The sequence below is a fragment of the Aquila chrysaetos genome, chromosome Z (assembly GCF_900496995.4).
Source record: "Aquila chrysaetos chrysaetos chromosome Z, bAquChr1.4, whole genome shotgun sequence".
Taxonomy (NCBI): Eukaryota; Metazoa; Chordata; class Aves; order Accipitriformes; family Accipitridae; genus Aquila; species Aquila chrysaetos.
In genome coordinates, this window is record NC_044030.1 from 72,097,166 (window position 1) to 72,113,535 (window position 16,370).

At 42.1% G+C, this 16,370-nt stretch overlaps 1 protein-coding gene across 3 annotated transcripts in view; it reads left to right on the top strand.

The window, feature by feature from the left end:
* C6 (complement C6) overlaps nucleotides 1-15,920 on the top strand; it is a 30,519-nt gene extending 14,599 nt beyond the window's left edge. For all 3 annotated transcript variants that reach the window (XM_030004232.2, XM_030004231.1, XM_030004233.1), the window contains exons 8-18: nucleotides 1,047-1,287; nucleotides 1,998-2,120; nucleotides 3,090-3,256; nucleotides 4,183-4,408; nucleotides 5,617-5,788; nucleotides 6,896-7,007; nucleotides 7,431-7,563; nucleotides 8,557-8,748; nucleotides 9,287-9,377; nucleotides 10,514-10,755; nucleotides 12,677-15,920. In XM_030004232.2, the coding sequence (XP_029860092.1) occupies nucleotides 1,047-1,287; nucleotides 1,998-2,120; nucleotides 3,090-3,256; nucleotides 4,183-4,408; nucleotides 5,617-5,788; nucleotides 6,896-7,007; nucleotides 7,431-7,563; nucleotides 8,557-8,748; nucleotides 9,287-9,377; nucleotides 10,514-10,755; nucleotides 12,677-12,858 (1,881 nt within the window). In that variant the 3' untranslated portion in view covers nucleotides 12,859-15,920. The remainder of the gene's footprint in view (nucleotides 1-1,046; nucleotides 1,288-1,997; nucleotides 2,121-3,089; nucleotides 3,257-4,182; nucleotides 4,409-5,616; nucleotides 5,789-6,895; nucleotides 7,008-7,430; nucleotides 7,564-8,556; nucleotides 8,749-9,286; nucleotides 9,378-10,513; nucleotides 10,756-12,676) is intronic.
* The last annotated feature ends 450 nt before the right edge of the window (nucleotides 15,921-16,370 follow it).

Consider the following 16,370-nt stretch of genomic DNA (forward strand, 5'->3'; position numbering starts at 1 on the left):
TCACTGCAGCAGAAAGTTGAGTATACTTAGCTTGTTTTCCAATGTGCAAACAAGAGCACTGAAATGAGCAGTGCTGTGCAGAACTGAGAGCTGAGGTCCAGCTTGTATGTTACATTGCTTAGTCCTGGCTGGGAGAACCCCCTGTTGAGATTCATCCCTGTGTCTTCTAAGACAAGTGACCTTAGAGACAGAAGTGGAGTAGAGCCAACCTATCAGCAGCAAAATTCAGCAGAAGAACCCATATATAAATCGGTAACAAATTGTTTTATAATGAATCTTTCCTATCTGCTGGTTGGTCATTTCCTCTTTTCCTGCTGCTCCTTTTGCTCTTTATCTCTTTGCTTAGGCCTTGTGCCACCAGTTCCCCTTGTCACTCTATAAGTCCCTTCTTTCAGTATTTTCTATTCCTTTCCTTTCTATTTAGTTAAACTCCCACATAAACAGCCTCTAGCATTGCAGATATATATGAATTAGCTGTTTCAAAAACATCAGTATTTCCTAAATGTAAGTGATGTTTCTGGTTTTTGAACTTCCTCCTTTTTTTTTGCCCCTTACATTAACGGCCTGACACGTGATCTCGATGAGATCTTTATCCCTGTGGTTTAGTTTTAGCAAACTGTTAAATGGTGAAACTTCATAACAGTGAGTTAGTATTCAAAACATCCACTCACTAGATCAGTTGCAAACAACCCATGGATACTTATAAGCTGAAGCCTTTCCTCTGAAACTTTTGGTTCTCTTATGAGTTGCTGGTGTATTTGTTATGGCAGGAATCCTTTTGCTTTCTGTTTGGTAGGTGCTTAGAGAGTCCTCATTTTTATTGGAATGCTATATACTCCCACAATGTAAAGCAGTAATGAGCATTGTCCTCAAGAACCTCACAGGGCTCCTGGAAACTCCAGGTCTAGTTTGTTTATGGTTGAAGCAGCATGATACACAGGATTAATTAGTTCTTGCAATGTATCTCAGGTCATACTCTTGGCTTCTCTACTTTCTGCAGTTAGCTACCTATGAAGGTGCTAAGAGTCCCCTTTTCTTATTTCTAGAATTCCAACTTTATTAGAGTCCATAAAGTAATTTCTGTTGCAAACTTCACAATGAAACACTCAGATCTGCAGCTCTCAGATGTCTTTCTAAAAGCACTTAACTACCTGCCCCTGGAGTACAACTACGCTTTATACAGCAGAATATTTGACGACTTTGGCACTCATTACTACACCTCTGGGAAGATGGGTGGTTCCTATGACATTCTTTACCAGTACAGCTCTGAGGAACTGAAGAACTCGGGTATGTAAACTTTAACAAGAAAATCTCACTATTTGTTTATGAGCTTTTCTTATTACTGTTTTTAGGTCTTACACCACATAGTAAGTTCTCCAACAGCAAAAAATCCTTTAGACTTGCACAGACCCAGAAATTACTCACACTGCCTAAATATAGAGCAAGAAGAAAATTTTGCTCTCCACTGTCAACTTGAAAAGTTCAAGAGGTTCCTTGCTTGGTAAACATCATTGTGTTTAGGGAAACCTCTTAAGACCTTCAGATCAAGATCAGGTACCACCAAGAAAAGGTGTTCCAGCATACTTCAGTGTGGGACTGAGATCTGACAGGTGTAAGTGGTACTTTTTGGGATACAGTCATTAAAGTTGTTGGTACTGATTAGAAATTACTCTAAAAATATTCCCATGGCTGCCAGACTGTCAAAATGAAAAGACAATACCACAAAAGTGGAAATCTAAGATCAAAAGCTGTGATCTTTAATGCCACTGCTGTAACTTGCATGGGTATGGGAGGGTACCTAAAGGGGATGGTAAGCATGACTCAGTCCAATGCTGTTTGTACCCAGCGAAGCAGGTGCCTGCATTAGTGAAGTCTCCAGTGGTGGGTGAGGAGCAGGGAGACCTGCAATGGCTCACCTCGGTGTGGGAGCCTGGGGGCATGGTGCTGTCATGTAACATGGTTATGGTGATGAAGCTGCTGCTCTGTGGTATTTCTAGGCCTGGCAGAGGATGAATCAGTGGAGTGTGTCCGAACAGAAACAGTAAGGCGTGTGCTCTTCCGGAAGAAAAAGAAAGTCAGTACCAGATGCACCACAAACAGGATGACTGTGAAACACGAAGGTGACAATGATGAGAACAGGGCCCATGTGCTGTTACTTACCCTGAGAGATAGCATTCCCCTCAGCTAGGTGTCCCGGCTGACCTCCCAGCTTTGTTGGACTACAGATGCTCTTCCTCCTCTGTCAGAGGAGCCAGTGTTTCACTATCTCTGAAGCAAGCACTGGAAACATCCTCTTACTTGCAAAAGAGATGATGATGTAGGAGCACTCTTCTCCTCTGGAGCACCATCACTGGGGATCTGGTGGCACTGGCTCTTCCAGTGAGTCACGGATCTGACAAACATTCCCCATGGCCGTGGGTCCAGGGCCAGGCATGCTGAACTGGGAAATGGGCATGACTAGAAACCTGTGATCACAACTGAGTCCCTGATCTTCTTTAATGGTTGCTCAGGGCTCATTGAGAGAGTCGGGCAGCAATAACACTCCCTGATCTTCCCCTCCCATCTTCCTCATGCCAAGCAGACACCTAGATGCAGAAGTTCCCTGGCAATCCGAGAGATGTGTCTCAGGAACTGCAGAAAGTTGCTGCGTTTTCTGCAAGAATGGCAAGAGTTATGTTCTGCATCACTAAAAACAGGGATTTCATCACCTCCACCATGCTTTTGTCCTCATTTTATGATCAATTTCTGTTACTCAGGTGTTTACAACTGGGACTAAAGATCCTGCCTTGCAGTGTGTTCTTCTAGAGGAACCTGCTGTATCCCCTGCATTTTCCACAAGTGTCTTTTGTAGTTCTGAATATCACCATGGCTGAGGTCTCAGACACTTTCATCTGGAAGACTATGACAGGCTGCTGTCATAGCTGGGATTGTTTTTCTAAGCTTAGACTTCATTCTTCCAATGGTAGTTTCAAAATATTAATCAGTATATTCTTTTATATCCTCTTACACTTTTTCTTAGAGCTCTGTTGTTAAATCCACTGTCTTTGGAGGCCTTTGTCTGACAATACTGTGATGAAATCCCCTTTCAGGTTCCATTTTGGAGTCAGCCGAACGGTCAGTGTCCCTGGTAAAAGGTGGCAGGTCAGAGTATGCGGCAGCTCTGGCCTGGGAGAAAAAGGGGGCTTTTCCAGGACACACAGTCTTCACAAACTGGCTGGAATCAACAAAGGACAATCCCGTGGTGATTGACTTTAAGGTAAGGAAGAACAAGAAAAATTGGGATAGCAAAGCACTCAGCAGCTCTTCAGAGAGATCTGCAGGTGTTTTGCCTTTTAAATCAGGATGGTGCTGTGTGTGTTATGAATGCACATACATATGGGTGTAACATAAACATACAAAACATTTATTAGAACTACTTCTTGTGCATGTCGGTTTATAAGCCACAGCAGGTTTACATTGCCCACGGACAGTGAGAGTAAGAGGGAGGACTATGAGTAAATTACTCCAGCATCAGCAGGAGCTCGGGCATGGGCAGGGCTTAGTTACTGTGCAGGAAAGCAGTGCATGGTGCTGGGAACATTTTTTTCCTTGTGCTCTTTCCCTTGTGAGGCCTATGTTGAAAGGTATGGCACATAGCTAAACTGAAACAAAACAGCAGTCCCCTGGTACCTCTGTCCTGCTCATTTAATGCAGTGTGCCAGTGCTGTTGTGAGAGCACTGAGCTGCCTCGCTCCCTGGCTGGCACAGCAGCCACTCAGCAGCAGCAGCAAAGCACTCGAGGCAAACAGCAAAACCTGCCTGAATGCAGCATGCAGTGATGTTTCTCCCACTGCAGCTGCTGAGCTCCTGAAGGCAGTGTAGGCATCTCATGTGACAGGGACTGGCTGTAAGCAAACCCCATGTCATCTATGATGTCCTGAATTTTTAGACATGGTATCCCACTTGGATGGTTTTCCATTGGCTCACAGAGCCCTAACTTGGGGAAATAGAAGCAATATAAACAGGATAATATAGATGTATAGCACTGTCATGCTCCTTCAAAGCTTCCATAACTTTCAACACATCTGAATCCTGGGTGATAGAGCTTCATATGTAGGCTCTAATGCCTTTAAAACCCTGCAGCTACCCCCAGCAGGACCCTGCTGTGTCTAGGTAACTGCTTACTGAATGGCTGTCTACCAGGTGTCGCCCATCGTGGATTTGGTGAAGAATGTGCCATGTGCTGTGACCAAGCGCCGCAACCTGGGGAGAGCCCTGAGAGAATACGCAGGCAGGTTTGACCCTTGCCAGTGTGCCCCATGCCCCAACAATGGCAGACCTGTTCTTTCTGGGACGGAGTGCCTCTGCGTGTGCCAGGCTGGCACCTATGGCAAAAACTGCGAGACACAAGCTCCAGGTTACAAATCAGGTATTCGGGGTGATACTGTCACAATGTAAATACAGTCCTTCTGGTATCTATTTGTCAAAGATGAATCTGACATAACCTTGCCTTACTAAATCCGTAGCACTTCTTACCACATGGTGATGGACAGAAAGTATGAGAATAAAGGATTGAAAATAAAAAGTCAAACTGAATAGGCACAGCTCAAAAGAAATTGTAAGACATGCTAAGAGATTCCTTAGCTACATAATTAAGATACTAGGAAATGAGCTGTTCAGCAACAAGGATGAAGTTGAGATCAAAGATAATTGGTACAAAAACTAAGAAACCCATTCCTTAGTTTTCCTTATAGCCTATTATGCTTAATACTAAATGGCTAATGGAGATAAAAATGGGTAATTACAATATGGAGGGAAAACTCAGTTGTCTTAAGCAGAGGGAACATAATAATCATTCTGAAGAATTTAAAGAAGAATTTCATGCAAACAGATTTTTGAATTAAATTGGCACTTAGTGCCATACCTATGGGAAACAGTAGAGACTTACAGTATTATATTTATTATTACATATATTTATATTCCTGGATTAAAAGGGGACAGAAGGGAAAGTCACTTAGGCAGTTACAGGTCTCATTATCTGCCCCTGATAAAGAAATATTTTGAAAGAAATAAAGAATTGAGGATATGCAGGTAGAGATGAATGTAGAAAGTTTATTGCATACAGAAAAGAAAGAGTGTATAAATAAAAATTTTTGTATATGCTTCATGGTGGCACAGACAAAATACCCCAGGGCTGAGAAGAGACAGTAGTGTTTTAATTTAGCTTGCATGGAATGTAGATTTGGGGTTTAGACACGGTGTTAGAGCTCAGATTTATTTAATAACTCAGTAAACTCTGAGCTATCTAAAAAGGTTGTCAGCACCACGAAAACTCAGACATCTCTGTGTGCAACAGAAGTAGAAAATAAGCTGCTTCTGGGCTTGAACGTTACCTGCAGTTAAAACTGGAAAGGAAGATATACTTAGCTTTTCGTGAAGCAGCTGGAATTTGGCTGACCATCTCTTTTGAAAACTTCACATTCTAGATACAATCTACTCCCTTAACAGTAACAATTTTAAATCCTCTGAAAATGGCTATTGTGAATTTACCACAATCCCTCTCATAAGTGGCCTTAAGAGAAATACTATGTATGGTATCAATCTACCAAAAGATGGGATTTCTTTTACCTCTTGCAGTTGCTGTAGATGGCCGCTGGGGTTGCTGGTCCGAATGGAGTTCATGTGATGCTTCCTTCAAAACTAGAAGGACCCGGGAGTGTAATAACCCCTCCCCGATGAATGGTGGGAAGCCCTGTGAAGGTGAATGGGAAGAAGTGGAGGACTGTTATGTCTCTGTGTTCACAGACAGGTAAGAAGATGGTAGATCAAAAGATCTCCATAGTCATGGGGCAAAGTTAAGGAGTCCTCCAAAATGGCTTTGTGACTACGAAGGAGAAATAGCAGACAATTCTCCTGTCAGAACTTCTGTGATGGGGTTGAGAGAAGGAAATGTCTGAAAATCTTTGCAGCTTGCTTCAAGTTTTGATTTATTCATTGATTATTCCTAGAAAATGGCTGAGGAATTCCATACTAAAGTATGCCTGTAGGTCTCTTAGCTGCTTTACATGGCTTCTTGTCCAAAGCCATGGAGAACTCATCTGCTTCTGTTCATGGGAGTTTGCAGTTTCAGGTTTTTTAATATCACATCCTCTTCTCTTAGATGTTTAGGTCTGAACTCAGTCTCAGAGAGAATTCCACTGAAACTACCAAGCCTTTCATATTCCTGCTTTGAGCATGGCTGGTGTAATGGTTTTGCATGGTTTCAACTTAAAATCCTAACTCCAACCCCAAACTGGCTCAGTTTCTTGCATCTTCAAGAGCAAGGCTTTGTACAGATTCAGTTTTTCTACTGGAACCAAAAGCTGAAGCAGGATTTTCATCATTCCTGCTGTAATGACTACAGAGGAGGCTCTGGAGTGGATAGGAGAGGATTAAAAGCAATGGGCTCCACAGTTCTTTGTTACTCATCTCAGTTAGACACCACAGGCTGTACATCTCCATGCTCACAGAGCCCAGCCTCCTTTAACTATTGCCTGATGGCAACAGGAAGCTTTTGACTGTGCTATCTTAAACCCTCTCAAATGACATTGACTCCTTAGAGACTTCCTCCATATGCTGTTCTTTGCCTCTTTTTCTTACTCTGTAAAAATATTTCATGAGTTATATCAATAGAAATTTTAGCCCTGTATCTATCACTTTTTTAGTGCTCTCACAATCTCCCTCCTATCAATACCTGCAACTTCTGATGTCCACCATCTTTTATTCTTTTATTTAACAGAATAAAGGTTTTTTTCACTGGGCAGAGGGACACACGGACACTCAGCATTCCTGTCCAAAGTTCCTGACATTCTGCCTTTGTTACTTGGTAATGCCAATGCTTAAGATACATCCTTACCAGCAAATTCTTATCTTTCAGAGGTGCTCCTTGTATAAATGATGATGAAGCCAGGAGAGAAGAGGATGTTTTGATTGGTGAACCTGAGTCTGGATGCTCCAGGCCAGACACACCAGAAAACAGCTTTATCAGGGTGAGCATGAAAAATGAGTGATACAGAAGGAAAGTGTAGTAGTTGCAGAGCTGGGAAATTTTACAGCTTCTTTGTTACATGTGCCTGATAACCAAGCTAGCTACTGTGCTTGTGAGCATGTTGCTGCATGTGTGGCATGCTGTGGGACTCCAGTCCACCAAAGCCCACCAGCAACTGAAGCAAAAGCAAGGTAAAATCCATTTCAAACAGTGGTCCTTGAATTCTTGTTTTGTAACCATGACATCCGTTAGTGCAGCTGGGCAAACATATAATTATATAGGTGAGTGGATGACTCATATTTCAGAGCTGGAAAAGCACACATTCATTACATCAAATCATCAGGCTTTTATCATTGTTTCTTTTGACAATGTCCAGTCTCGTTACCATAGATTTTTGAAGGGCTTTTTTGCTTCTTTTTTGTAGAATGAAAAGAACCTGTATGCTGTGGGGGAAGAAGCCGAAATTGCCTGTGTGAGTGGTTATGTCCTCAGTGGCTATCAATTCCTTCGGTGTCTGCCAGATCAAACCTGGACGCAGCAACCTGTTGAATGTGAACGTAAGAAAGAGAAAACTAATTTAGCTCAGCAACAAAAGTGGAAGAAAAAGAAACAAAATAGATTTTAATACAGGTTTTAACAAAAGAATCTGTAATGATATCTGAAAAGATAGCATTTTAAGAAGGTATTTCATGTAGAAGTGGCAAAAACCTACTGAGTCACTACATCATTCCTCTTTCAATTCGGAAGTGTTACTATTATTTACTTTGTAAGGTTATTGTAATATTGAACGCTTTAGAAAATGCTCAGATGGATGCTGTGAGGTCCTTCTTTTGTCTAGTTTTAAATACCTTTAACAGAAGGACTCATCTTTTGTTTCCAGACTTACATAGATATCTTTAAGTTGATGACAGTTATGCTGAAGGAAGCGTTCTTAGAGCAACTCGTCTAACACTTTTTATATTAAATGGATGGTGTGTCTCTAACCACCACCACCACCCCAGGTTGCCTTGAAAATCCTCACAATAAATCAATGCCTTGAAGTACTTATAGTCCAGTTAAGAATTAAGGACCAGAACTGACCTGGGTTTGCTAACAGGAGAGATTCCGGTAGTTTTCTACAACTCAGTGTGATTTCATTGACTCAGTGTTCATTTTATCAAAAAAATCTCCCTGAATATACTTATGAGATTTCTACCGGCATTCATATTAACTGTTTTGTTAATAGCTTCATTTACAAAAAAAAAAAAAAAAAGTATGCGGTTAATGACATTCTTATTTTTAAACTGTAAAATTAAATTACTTATACTAGCATACCTTAGAAACACATAATTATTTAGTTATTGACTGAAAAATATTTTTAAAGACTATGACAGTGCACTGAAAATTTCTAGACTTAATAATGTTAAATATTTATTAGTTTTGAATGTCAGTCAAATGTTCAGTGTTACTGAGTATCTTTATGGCTCTTCAGATGAAGCATTAGGACTTGCTGTAAATATCCATACACTATAAAACCAACAAGAATTATACTTTTTTCTTGTTTATTACAGCCTCGGTATGCCTCAGGCCACCAACATCTGACAGTGTCACAATTTCCCCATTTAAGCAACAGTACAACATTGGTGAAACCATGAAGCTAAGCTGCCAAGCTGGGTTTATAGTCACTGGCCAAACACAGTATACCTGTGGGAAAGACCTGTCCTGGATACCTCCTATTTTGACATCTATTACATGTGAAAAAGGTTAGTATGCCTGCAGATACTTTACTGGTTCTATACTGCAGTTATTAACAGCACAGTTTATTTTAGCTAGCTAGAATTAGGAGGCAGATGACTGGTTTTAAGACACATAGCAACTGTTCATTAATTTTGGTTTTACTTTGTGCCTACCACAGTACTATATAATTTCAGCCCCAAACTTCTCCATTAAGTTCAGAATTTTTGTGTGCAATGTACTGTACACTTTAATCATGAAATTGAGATCCTGAAACTTTTCTTAAAAACAAAACAAAACAAACCCCAGTTGTATTAACAAGGCTTTATGAAAGCAAAGTAGGAGAATGCATTCTATTGAAACTTCAGCTTGTCGTCTTGTACAGGATTTTCCAGTGATTTTTGCAAAGACTGCTGTGTACTTGTGGAATCCCAACCACAGCAGGTTTTGAAGAGAGAAATATAGGATAAATGGAAATAAATCCATTTTAGGTTTTACATCAGGAGTCTAAAAAAATTTCTGTTCACTTTCTTACTATTTACAATAACTCTCACTCCTCTGTTTCAGATGTGCAAACTACTATTAGAGGCATTTGCAATCCAGGACAAAAGCAGGTTGGATCTCAGTGTGTTTGTATGTCTCCAGAAGAAGATTGTGGGTAAGTTAAGTACTTTAATTAGAAAAAGTCAAGTCAAAGTTTCTCCACTGATAGACCAAGAGTCCATTGTGACAAAAAACAGGAAGTGTAACAAAAGACAACAGCAATTCAGGGCTACTGTCTGTTCAGATATTAGTCAGCTATGCCTCTGTATCCAGATTACAGACCCATTTATCACTGTCATCACCTTGCTATAATAGGTTATGCTCCTTGTGTTTGAGATTCACCTTCTTCAGATGAACATGCTGCAAAATACACTGTATGTTTCAGTCTCCAGACCATATACAAAATACGTAAGAATTGGATTTACTGTCTCTTTACGCAACATGACCTGCACAGGCCATTGAGCCTTCAAGTGAATAGAGGGTTATCCGAGAGGATTTTTTAGTAAATGACTGGCCAGGGTGGAGGTGTGGTGTGGGTCTGGAGATAGGAAAGATGAGCACAGATTGAATATGAGCTGGGCAATTGTAGGGCTGAGATCAACATACGTTCCACCACAGGGCTCAGAAGGTGATAGACAATGTCAAAAGTATGTAAGCCAAATCCTCTGAAAGCTAGAGAGGTTTTGTTGACTAAAGCTGTAAGCTTAACTCAGGAACATAAACAAAGTGAGTTGTATTGTTCCCTGTCTTCGGGAAATGACTAAGCTCCACAAAATGATGCTGCTTGGAAATGCCTGCACTTGCTGAGAACAAATCCACTTGGGAACCAAGAGCAATGCAGAAGGAAACTACAAGCAACATGGCTGGGTTTGCCTGCCATTGTTCTCAAACTAACTGTGCCTCAGAGGCAGACTTGCACACACAGCTGCAGGGCTGCATTAAGTCAGACAAGCCACCCCAGGGCCTGTGGAAGTTTCACATGCATTGTGGAGGTAAGAGCACCTCCTGTTTTCTTGTGCAGGCATGTCCTTCACCTCCCCTCTGTTGGACAGGACCAAAGCTTCCTCATCTCACAGCACAGTGCCATATCAGGTCCAGGTCCTGCAGTAGCTGGGACAGCCTTAGGTCTTCAGACAGATATCTAACCTGTCCATGGGTTTGTTGTGTTTCATCCAATGCTGGTGGAGTGTTTAGGAGCATGGACTTGTTCCACAGCCTGCTAAAATAATTTTTCTCTTTTTCTTGGGGCAGCCACTACTCAGAAGACATCTGTGTGCTACATGCCGTTTCTGAACAGAGTGTGACCAAGCCCAGCTGTCAGTATTCAGCTGAAATGTGCCTTGGAGAGCAGTCATTTCATTTCTTGCATGCTGGCCCTTGCCATGGTGATTCCAACCTAGACTGGGCTATTGAAAGGGCAAAGCTCTCTACAAATAGCTTGAAGAAAGTGCCCTGTGGCTATGACACCTGCTATGACTGGGAGGAATGTCCAGGTATGACTTCTGAATGGTGGGATTTATCCAGCCCTTTGGATCTAAAAATAAAACGTGCTGAGTCCTTCACTGCTCCAAGAATGGGACTTACAGGCACTGTGGTCCATCTGAGCAATTTACAGTGAGAGGAGCATGAAAGTGTGGTCAGCCCCATGTCCCTGCTAGCAAGTGTTACATTTAGATATATGCCTTTTCCCTCAGGCACAAGTGGTGTAGCGTTGCCACTTCCCATTAGTAAGCCACAAAAGGAACTTGGAGATTAAGGGAACTTCTTCAGGAGAATTAACATTTGAATCTTTAATCACAAAAATGTAGTCAGCAATGTTATCGCCTGTTCCCTGTGAGGCTACTATAACTACTAGTTTGTACTTCAGGAGTTAATTTGGGCCACACCCCCTGTAGCATAGAATTAAATTATGAAATTAAATCATGATACTACTTAGAAAGCAAGACTGGGGCCATCAGGCTTAATGGGATTTTAATGGTAAAATCTGTAAATACCCATATGTGAAAACTGTGTTTATTAAGAGTTTTAATGAACTAGCTAAGCTGGTGAAATCCCTAAGAGGATTATTTTATAAACACTGTTGTGCAACTTGGCTATTTACTGTGTAACTTGGTGATAAGAGCAGTGGGTTTTCCTGTAAATGTCTGAGGTGCTGGCTGGCTCCACACACATCAAGCGCTTGCCAGGAAAAGGCTGAGTGGCAGCCATGCTCATTCCTTCACTTGCTTCCAGAGACAAATGTGATCCTTATCGCACCTTGTCTGCTTATGATAAATAAAGCATCAGCAGTGTGCAGCAATCCTAAGACCCTGTTTTGAAGATGCAAGGTTTCTGCAGCACAGGATTTGAAGTAGGTGCCTGTAAAATTGCTGCACGAGATGTTGTTCCTTGTGGGGCCGAAGCAGAGGGCATGACTAGGCATGCCCCTCGAGGGACGTGCTGTGGTGGAGCCTCTAGGAACCTTGGGCTCCTGGGAAGATGGTTATAATTTAAAAAAATATTGGGCTTATTTATTCCAGAGCCCCTAAGAAGCCTAGATCTGCTCCCACTATGGAAGTGGCTTAAAGCTGGATCCTGTGCCAGCATCTCAGTGTTTTTCTCTCAAAAGCCTACAGAGGAGCCCTGTTCAGTGAGGAAAAATGAGAGAGAGGAGAAAAACACATTAAATAAAATAAGTTTTCATTGGACTTTCCTCCTTGCCATCTCTACAAAAGTCAGCTTTCTCATGAGTATGCACAAACATTTAGGAAATGGAAGTTTTGGTTTTCCTGAGAACGAGTAGTTGGTATCAACACAGAGGCAGAAGATGCTGCAGTACCATGTGAAAGCAGCTAAACAGGAAAACACACATTTTTCGTATGTTTTAAAAAAAGGGAAGGCAGAAACTTAGTTTCCTGCCTAGGGAATTTCTGGGAAAGAATATAAAGATGTAGAATCTGATTAGATCAGAAATGGGTAATGAAATAACCGGCAGGACTGAGCTTTACCACAGGCCAGCAGCAGGTAGCTTAGCATTCCTAAAGGGAGCTTTAATGAAATAGGAGCTGACACAATATGGACCTTAAGACTCCATTTCACAGCAACGTTGGGTGCAAGGATAATTGGGAACAGAAAGTCAACTTAATATCTTTTTGTTTAGAAGAAAGGTGAGGGAAAGCCAATGGATAAAAATAGTTAGATACTTCATTTCTGCTTCTGTATGGGCACTGCTGCAAAACCTGATATTTAAAGCTGCTTTTGTCTCTGTACCTAATACTGTACCATCTCGTGTATGCATTATAGGCTTTTTGTAACTAATGTATCGTGAATCTCCGATAGTGTTTTTCCCTGTTGGACTTTGAAATGTTGTCAAACTATAAAATGTGATTTTAGTCATGACATTTGCAGCTAAAATTCCAACTCATTCATTCCCAGAGACACAGACCCAGTGCTTCTGCCTCATGCCTTACCAGTGCCCCAAAGAAGAGAGCCGCCTTCACTGCATCCAAATGGAGTTGACAGGGAGGAGGAAGACAGTCAGTCATTGCACACTGGCAGCCATGAAGTGTGCTGGCATCAAACTGGAGGTGCTGGAGCAGGGACGTTGCCTGGCGTAACCCATCAAATCTCCTGGCAGCCACCGTGATCATCCCACCGTGCACAGGCTGAGCCATCCTGGCAAAAACTTGGCTGGTTATGAAAGGACAAGTAGATCAAAAACAAAGGATGGGGGGGGGGGGGGGGGAAGGCACTCACTTGACGGATTTTTGGGAGAAGGGTGGCAGTGGGCTTTTTCTGGTCTGAAAATGACCTGGGGTGTGGGGTGTAGGGACTGCTCTGACTGCTCATAACTGTGGATGTGCAGAGGGAGGGAGGGGAGGGAATTGGAAAGGAGAAAGAGGACCATTGCCTTTGTCTGCCCTGGTGCTGGATGAGACTTTTCCTTTCCTCAGCCATTTGTTGATTTGTCCCTGTGCTTGTGACTACTGTGCATCCCGGCTGTCTTACTGGCTGAGTACCTGCTGTATCATCCAGGCAGGCAGACCACTTCAGCATCATTGCATGCTCCCTCTGACACTTAATGGGGTCATGAAAGAGACTACCTGCACGGGCACTCATGGTACAAATTCAGGGAGCAATACAAAATACTGAAACCACAAATATGCAATGATTGAGTGGAGTCTTCAAAACTGCGATTTTTAAACACAGTAACTGAAGGGAGGAAGTGTTTGCTGTCTGGGTTTGTTTGCTGGTTTTGAGCCTTAGACACTGTTGGGGAATTTTTATGGTACCCCTCAAGGTGAATTAAACACACATTTGTGCTTAAATATAAAAGAAAAATTTAATGAACAATGCATTGGGCAGGGTCCTACCACAATACACAGTTCTACATGGAGTCTGCAAAGATGTCTCACAAGCAGACTCCTTATATACAGTTGCACCAGCAGTAATCCTGAGAGCAGTTGCACGGGGCACCTCAGCCTAGCTGTGGGTCCATCCCCCAGCCCAGCAATGCTGCCCAAAGGTGGCCCCTGAGCGCTCCCATTCCAGGACAACTACGAGACTACACTGAGGCTGTTTCTTATCACCAAGGGAAACTTCAGTCCCTTGCAAGGAGTCTGTTCTTTCTCTGGTATTTCTGCTTCCAGCCAGTTTAACCCCTTCTTGTAGCTGGGCCTTCTTGCCCTCTGTGCCAGATCATTCCTCGGTCACAAATGACCACTGCTGAGCAGTTACAATTGGAATTTCCCCTTCATCACTCAGAATTTTACAAAACTGAATATTAGAAAGCTGCCTTCCAAGAAGGGGAAAGCTGAAAGTCACTTTTTTTTACCAGCAGTCAGCAGAACAATGAAAATCAGGGAAAAAAGCATGAGAAGCGTCCATTGGTGAATAACCTCCCCTGTGTATAAGTGTCACACCTCCCCTGGGGCTGGGCAGAGTCATTTGGGAGCTGGGAGTAGGCTGGATGTGAAATGGTTATTTTCCCTCCAAGGAGGTATCAGACCCCTAGATTTGGGATGTTGCCAAGCTCCCTAAATCAGCAACTAGTCTCAACTGGATGGAGCTCAAGGAAAAGAAGCAATTAATCCTGCTGCTAAATACAATAAAGCACTGTGTTTTCTTGTTTAAAATGTGTAGTAAAAATGATTATAAAAAATGGAGATAGGTTTGCCTTTGTAGTTCTATAGCTTGTTCCTCCAACTGAAGATATATACCAATATGCTGGTGATGGTCTAGGAGAAGGTTGCAAATTTGATTGTACCCAGATTGCTTTTTAGTGCCCTTATTTCTTCTTGTTGGTTGCATTTTGTGGGGCAATGATCACTCAGAATGGCTGTGTATGCCTTCTGCACCCTCAATGAGCAATGAAGATTTCTTGCTCCTCACCCTCTAACCTTAATACTAGCTTTTCATTACAGGACTCTGATACCAGTGTGACCATCTAGAAATGTTTCTGATATGAGGAATTTTTTTCCCCTGACACTTCTCACCATGATAAATTGCCAGATGAAGTTATTTCCTGGTAAACAGAAGGCAGCTGAGAGCTCCCTGGCTGCCCCCATTTCTCCAGCACCTCTGGTCTCAGAGTGGTTGTGTGCTGTGCGAGTGCTCGCATTAAGACTTGCATTGTACTGTCTTGCTAATGGGGATAACTCCCATATATTCTGTTTTACAGTTGAGCATTATGGCACAGAATGGAGACATCATCTGCCACTCACTAATAAGGTGGTGGTTCAGCCATGAGCTGAATCAAGAGGAAATCTTCACCTTGCTGAAATTAGTGAAAGTTTTACTGTTGGCTTCAGTAGGGTCAGGACTGCACTCGCAAGGACTTTGTGTTTGCTGCTGTGCTCTGTCACAGGGGTGCCCAACCATCACATCAAGAACTTCAGCTCTTTCATGTTTCCTGCAACATTTATCTTTTTCTTGGTTAAGTTCTCCTCTTCTACCATGATAACTTACATTAGGTATTTTCTTGTTCACTGGTGCCAGGAAATGCCGTCTCTCCTTTGCCATTGTAAGCTCCAAGTAATGCTATCTGGCTTGATGGATCATTGCCTTGAGTCATAAATTATAATTGTGGAAGATGAAGCAAACATGAACTGAATCTGTCAGGGTCACAGAGACCTTACTGATTCTTGAAAGACAGCTTTCTTGGTAATGCTGCCTCTCTACTGCACAGAAAAATCCCATCTATTTGTTCTTAATGTCAGAGAAGAGGCATTATCCAAAATGAATATAATGAGCCTTTCCATTGACACAAAGTTCCATACAACATCCCAGCATATCTAATTTTTCACTAGCACAAGAGTATGTGAAGTGTATGTAGAATACACTTACCACAGTGAGGCAGCTGAGGCACACACAATTCAATGGCTGGACAATTAGCAGCTGCTGTTGTGAGCTTCTGTATAAATAGTTACTGCAATTGTAACATAGAATGCAAAATTTGACCAAATATATAAGAGAACTGAATACATATATATATAGTACCTGTGTTTATCCTTATGCAACCTCAGAAAGGGGTAATCCACAGTTTGCTTCAAGGGTTTGAAGATAAGGCAGATATATAAGTTTAAATATCAACCTCCAAACTTTTGCCAATGAGCCACTGCTTAGTTATAGCAATTACTGTTTCCTGTTACAGCTATGAGAGAAAACATCTTGTGTTAAATGTTTGAGTCCTGATGTCTTTATTTCAGCTGCTATGTGAGAGAAAAACATCTCTTAATTTAAGAATTTGGTGAAAAATATGACTGTGGCCATTAAATGCAAAGTTGCTAGATGCAGTAAGCACAGCAGAAGATGGGTACCAGAGCTTTTGCCAGTGCCACTTTCCCTGTAAGTGATAACCCAGAGGCAATCTTGGCCAGCTTTTTCCCACTGGGTTGCTGCAGAGCTCACTGCTGTCCAACGCACGTCCTGGGCTTGCACTCCAGGGAGTGCTGGGATGTATCTCCAGCAGCAGCATAACTTGTGGCATTCATGATAGTTCCAGCTCAACATATTCAGTTTATGTATTTAGAGGATGAGGTCCATCAGACTTCTCACCCAGAGATCCCCGAGCAGGCATTCTGACACTAGCTTTGGCTAGTTCTTTCAGAATAGGGAGGCTTCAGCCAAA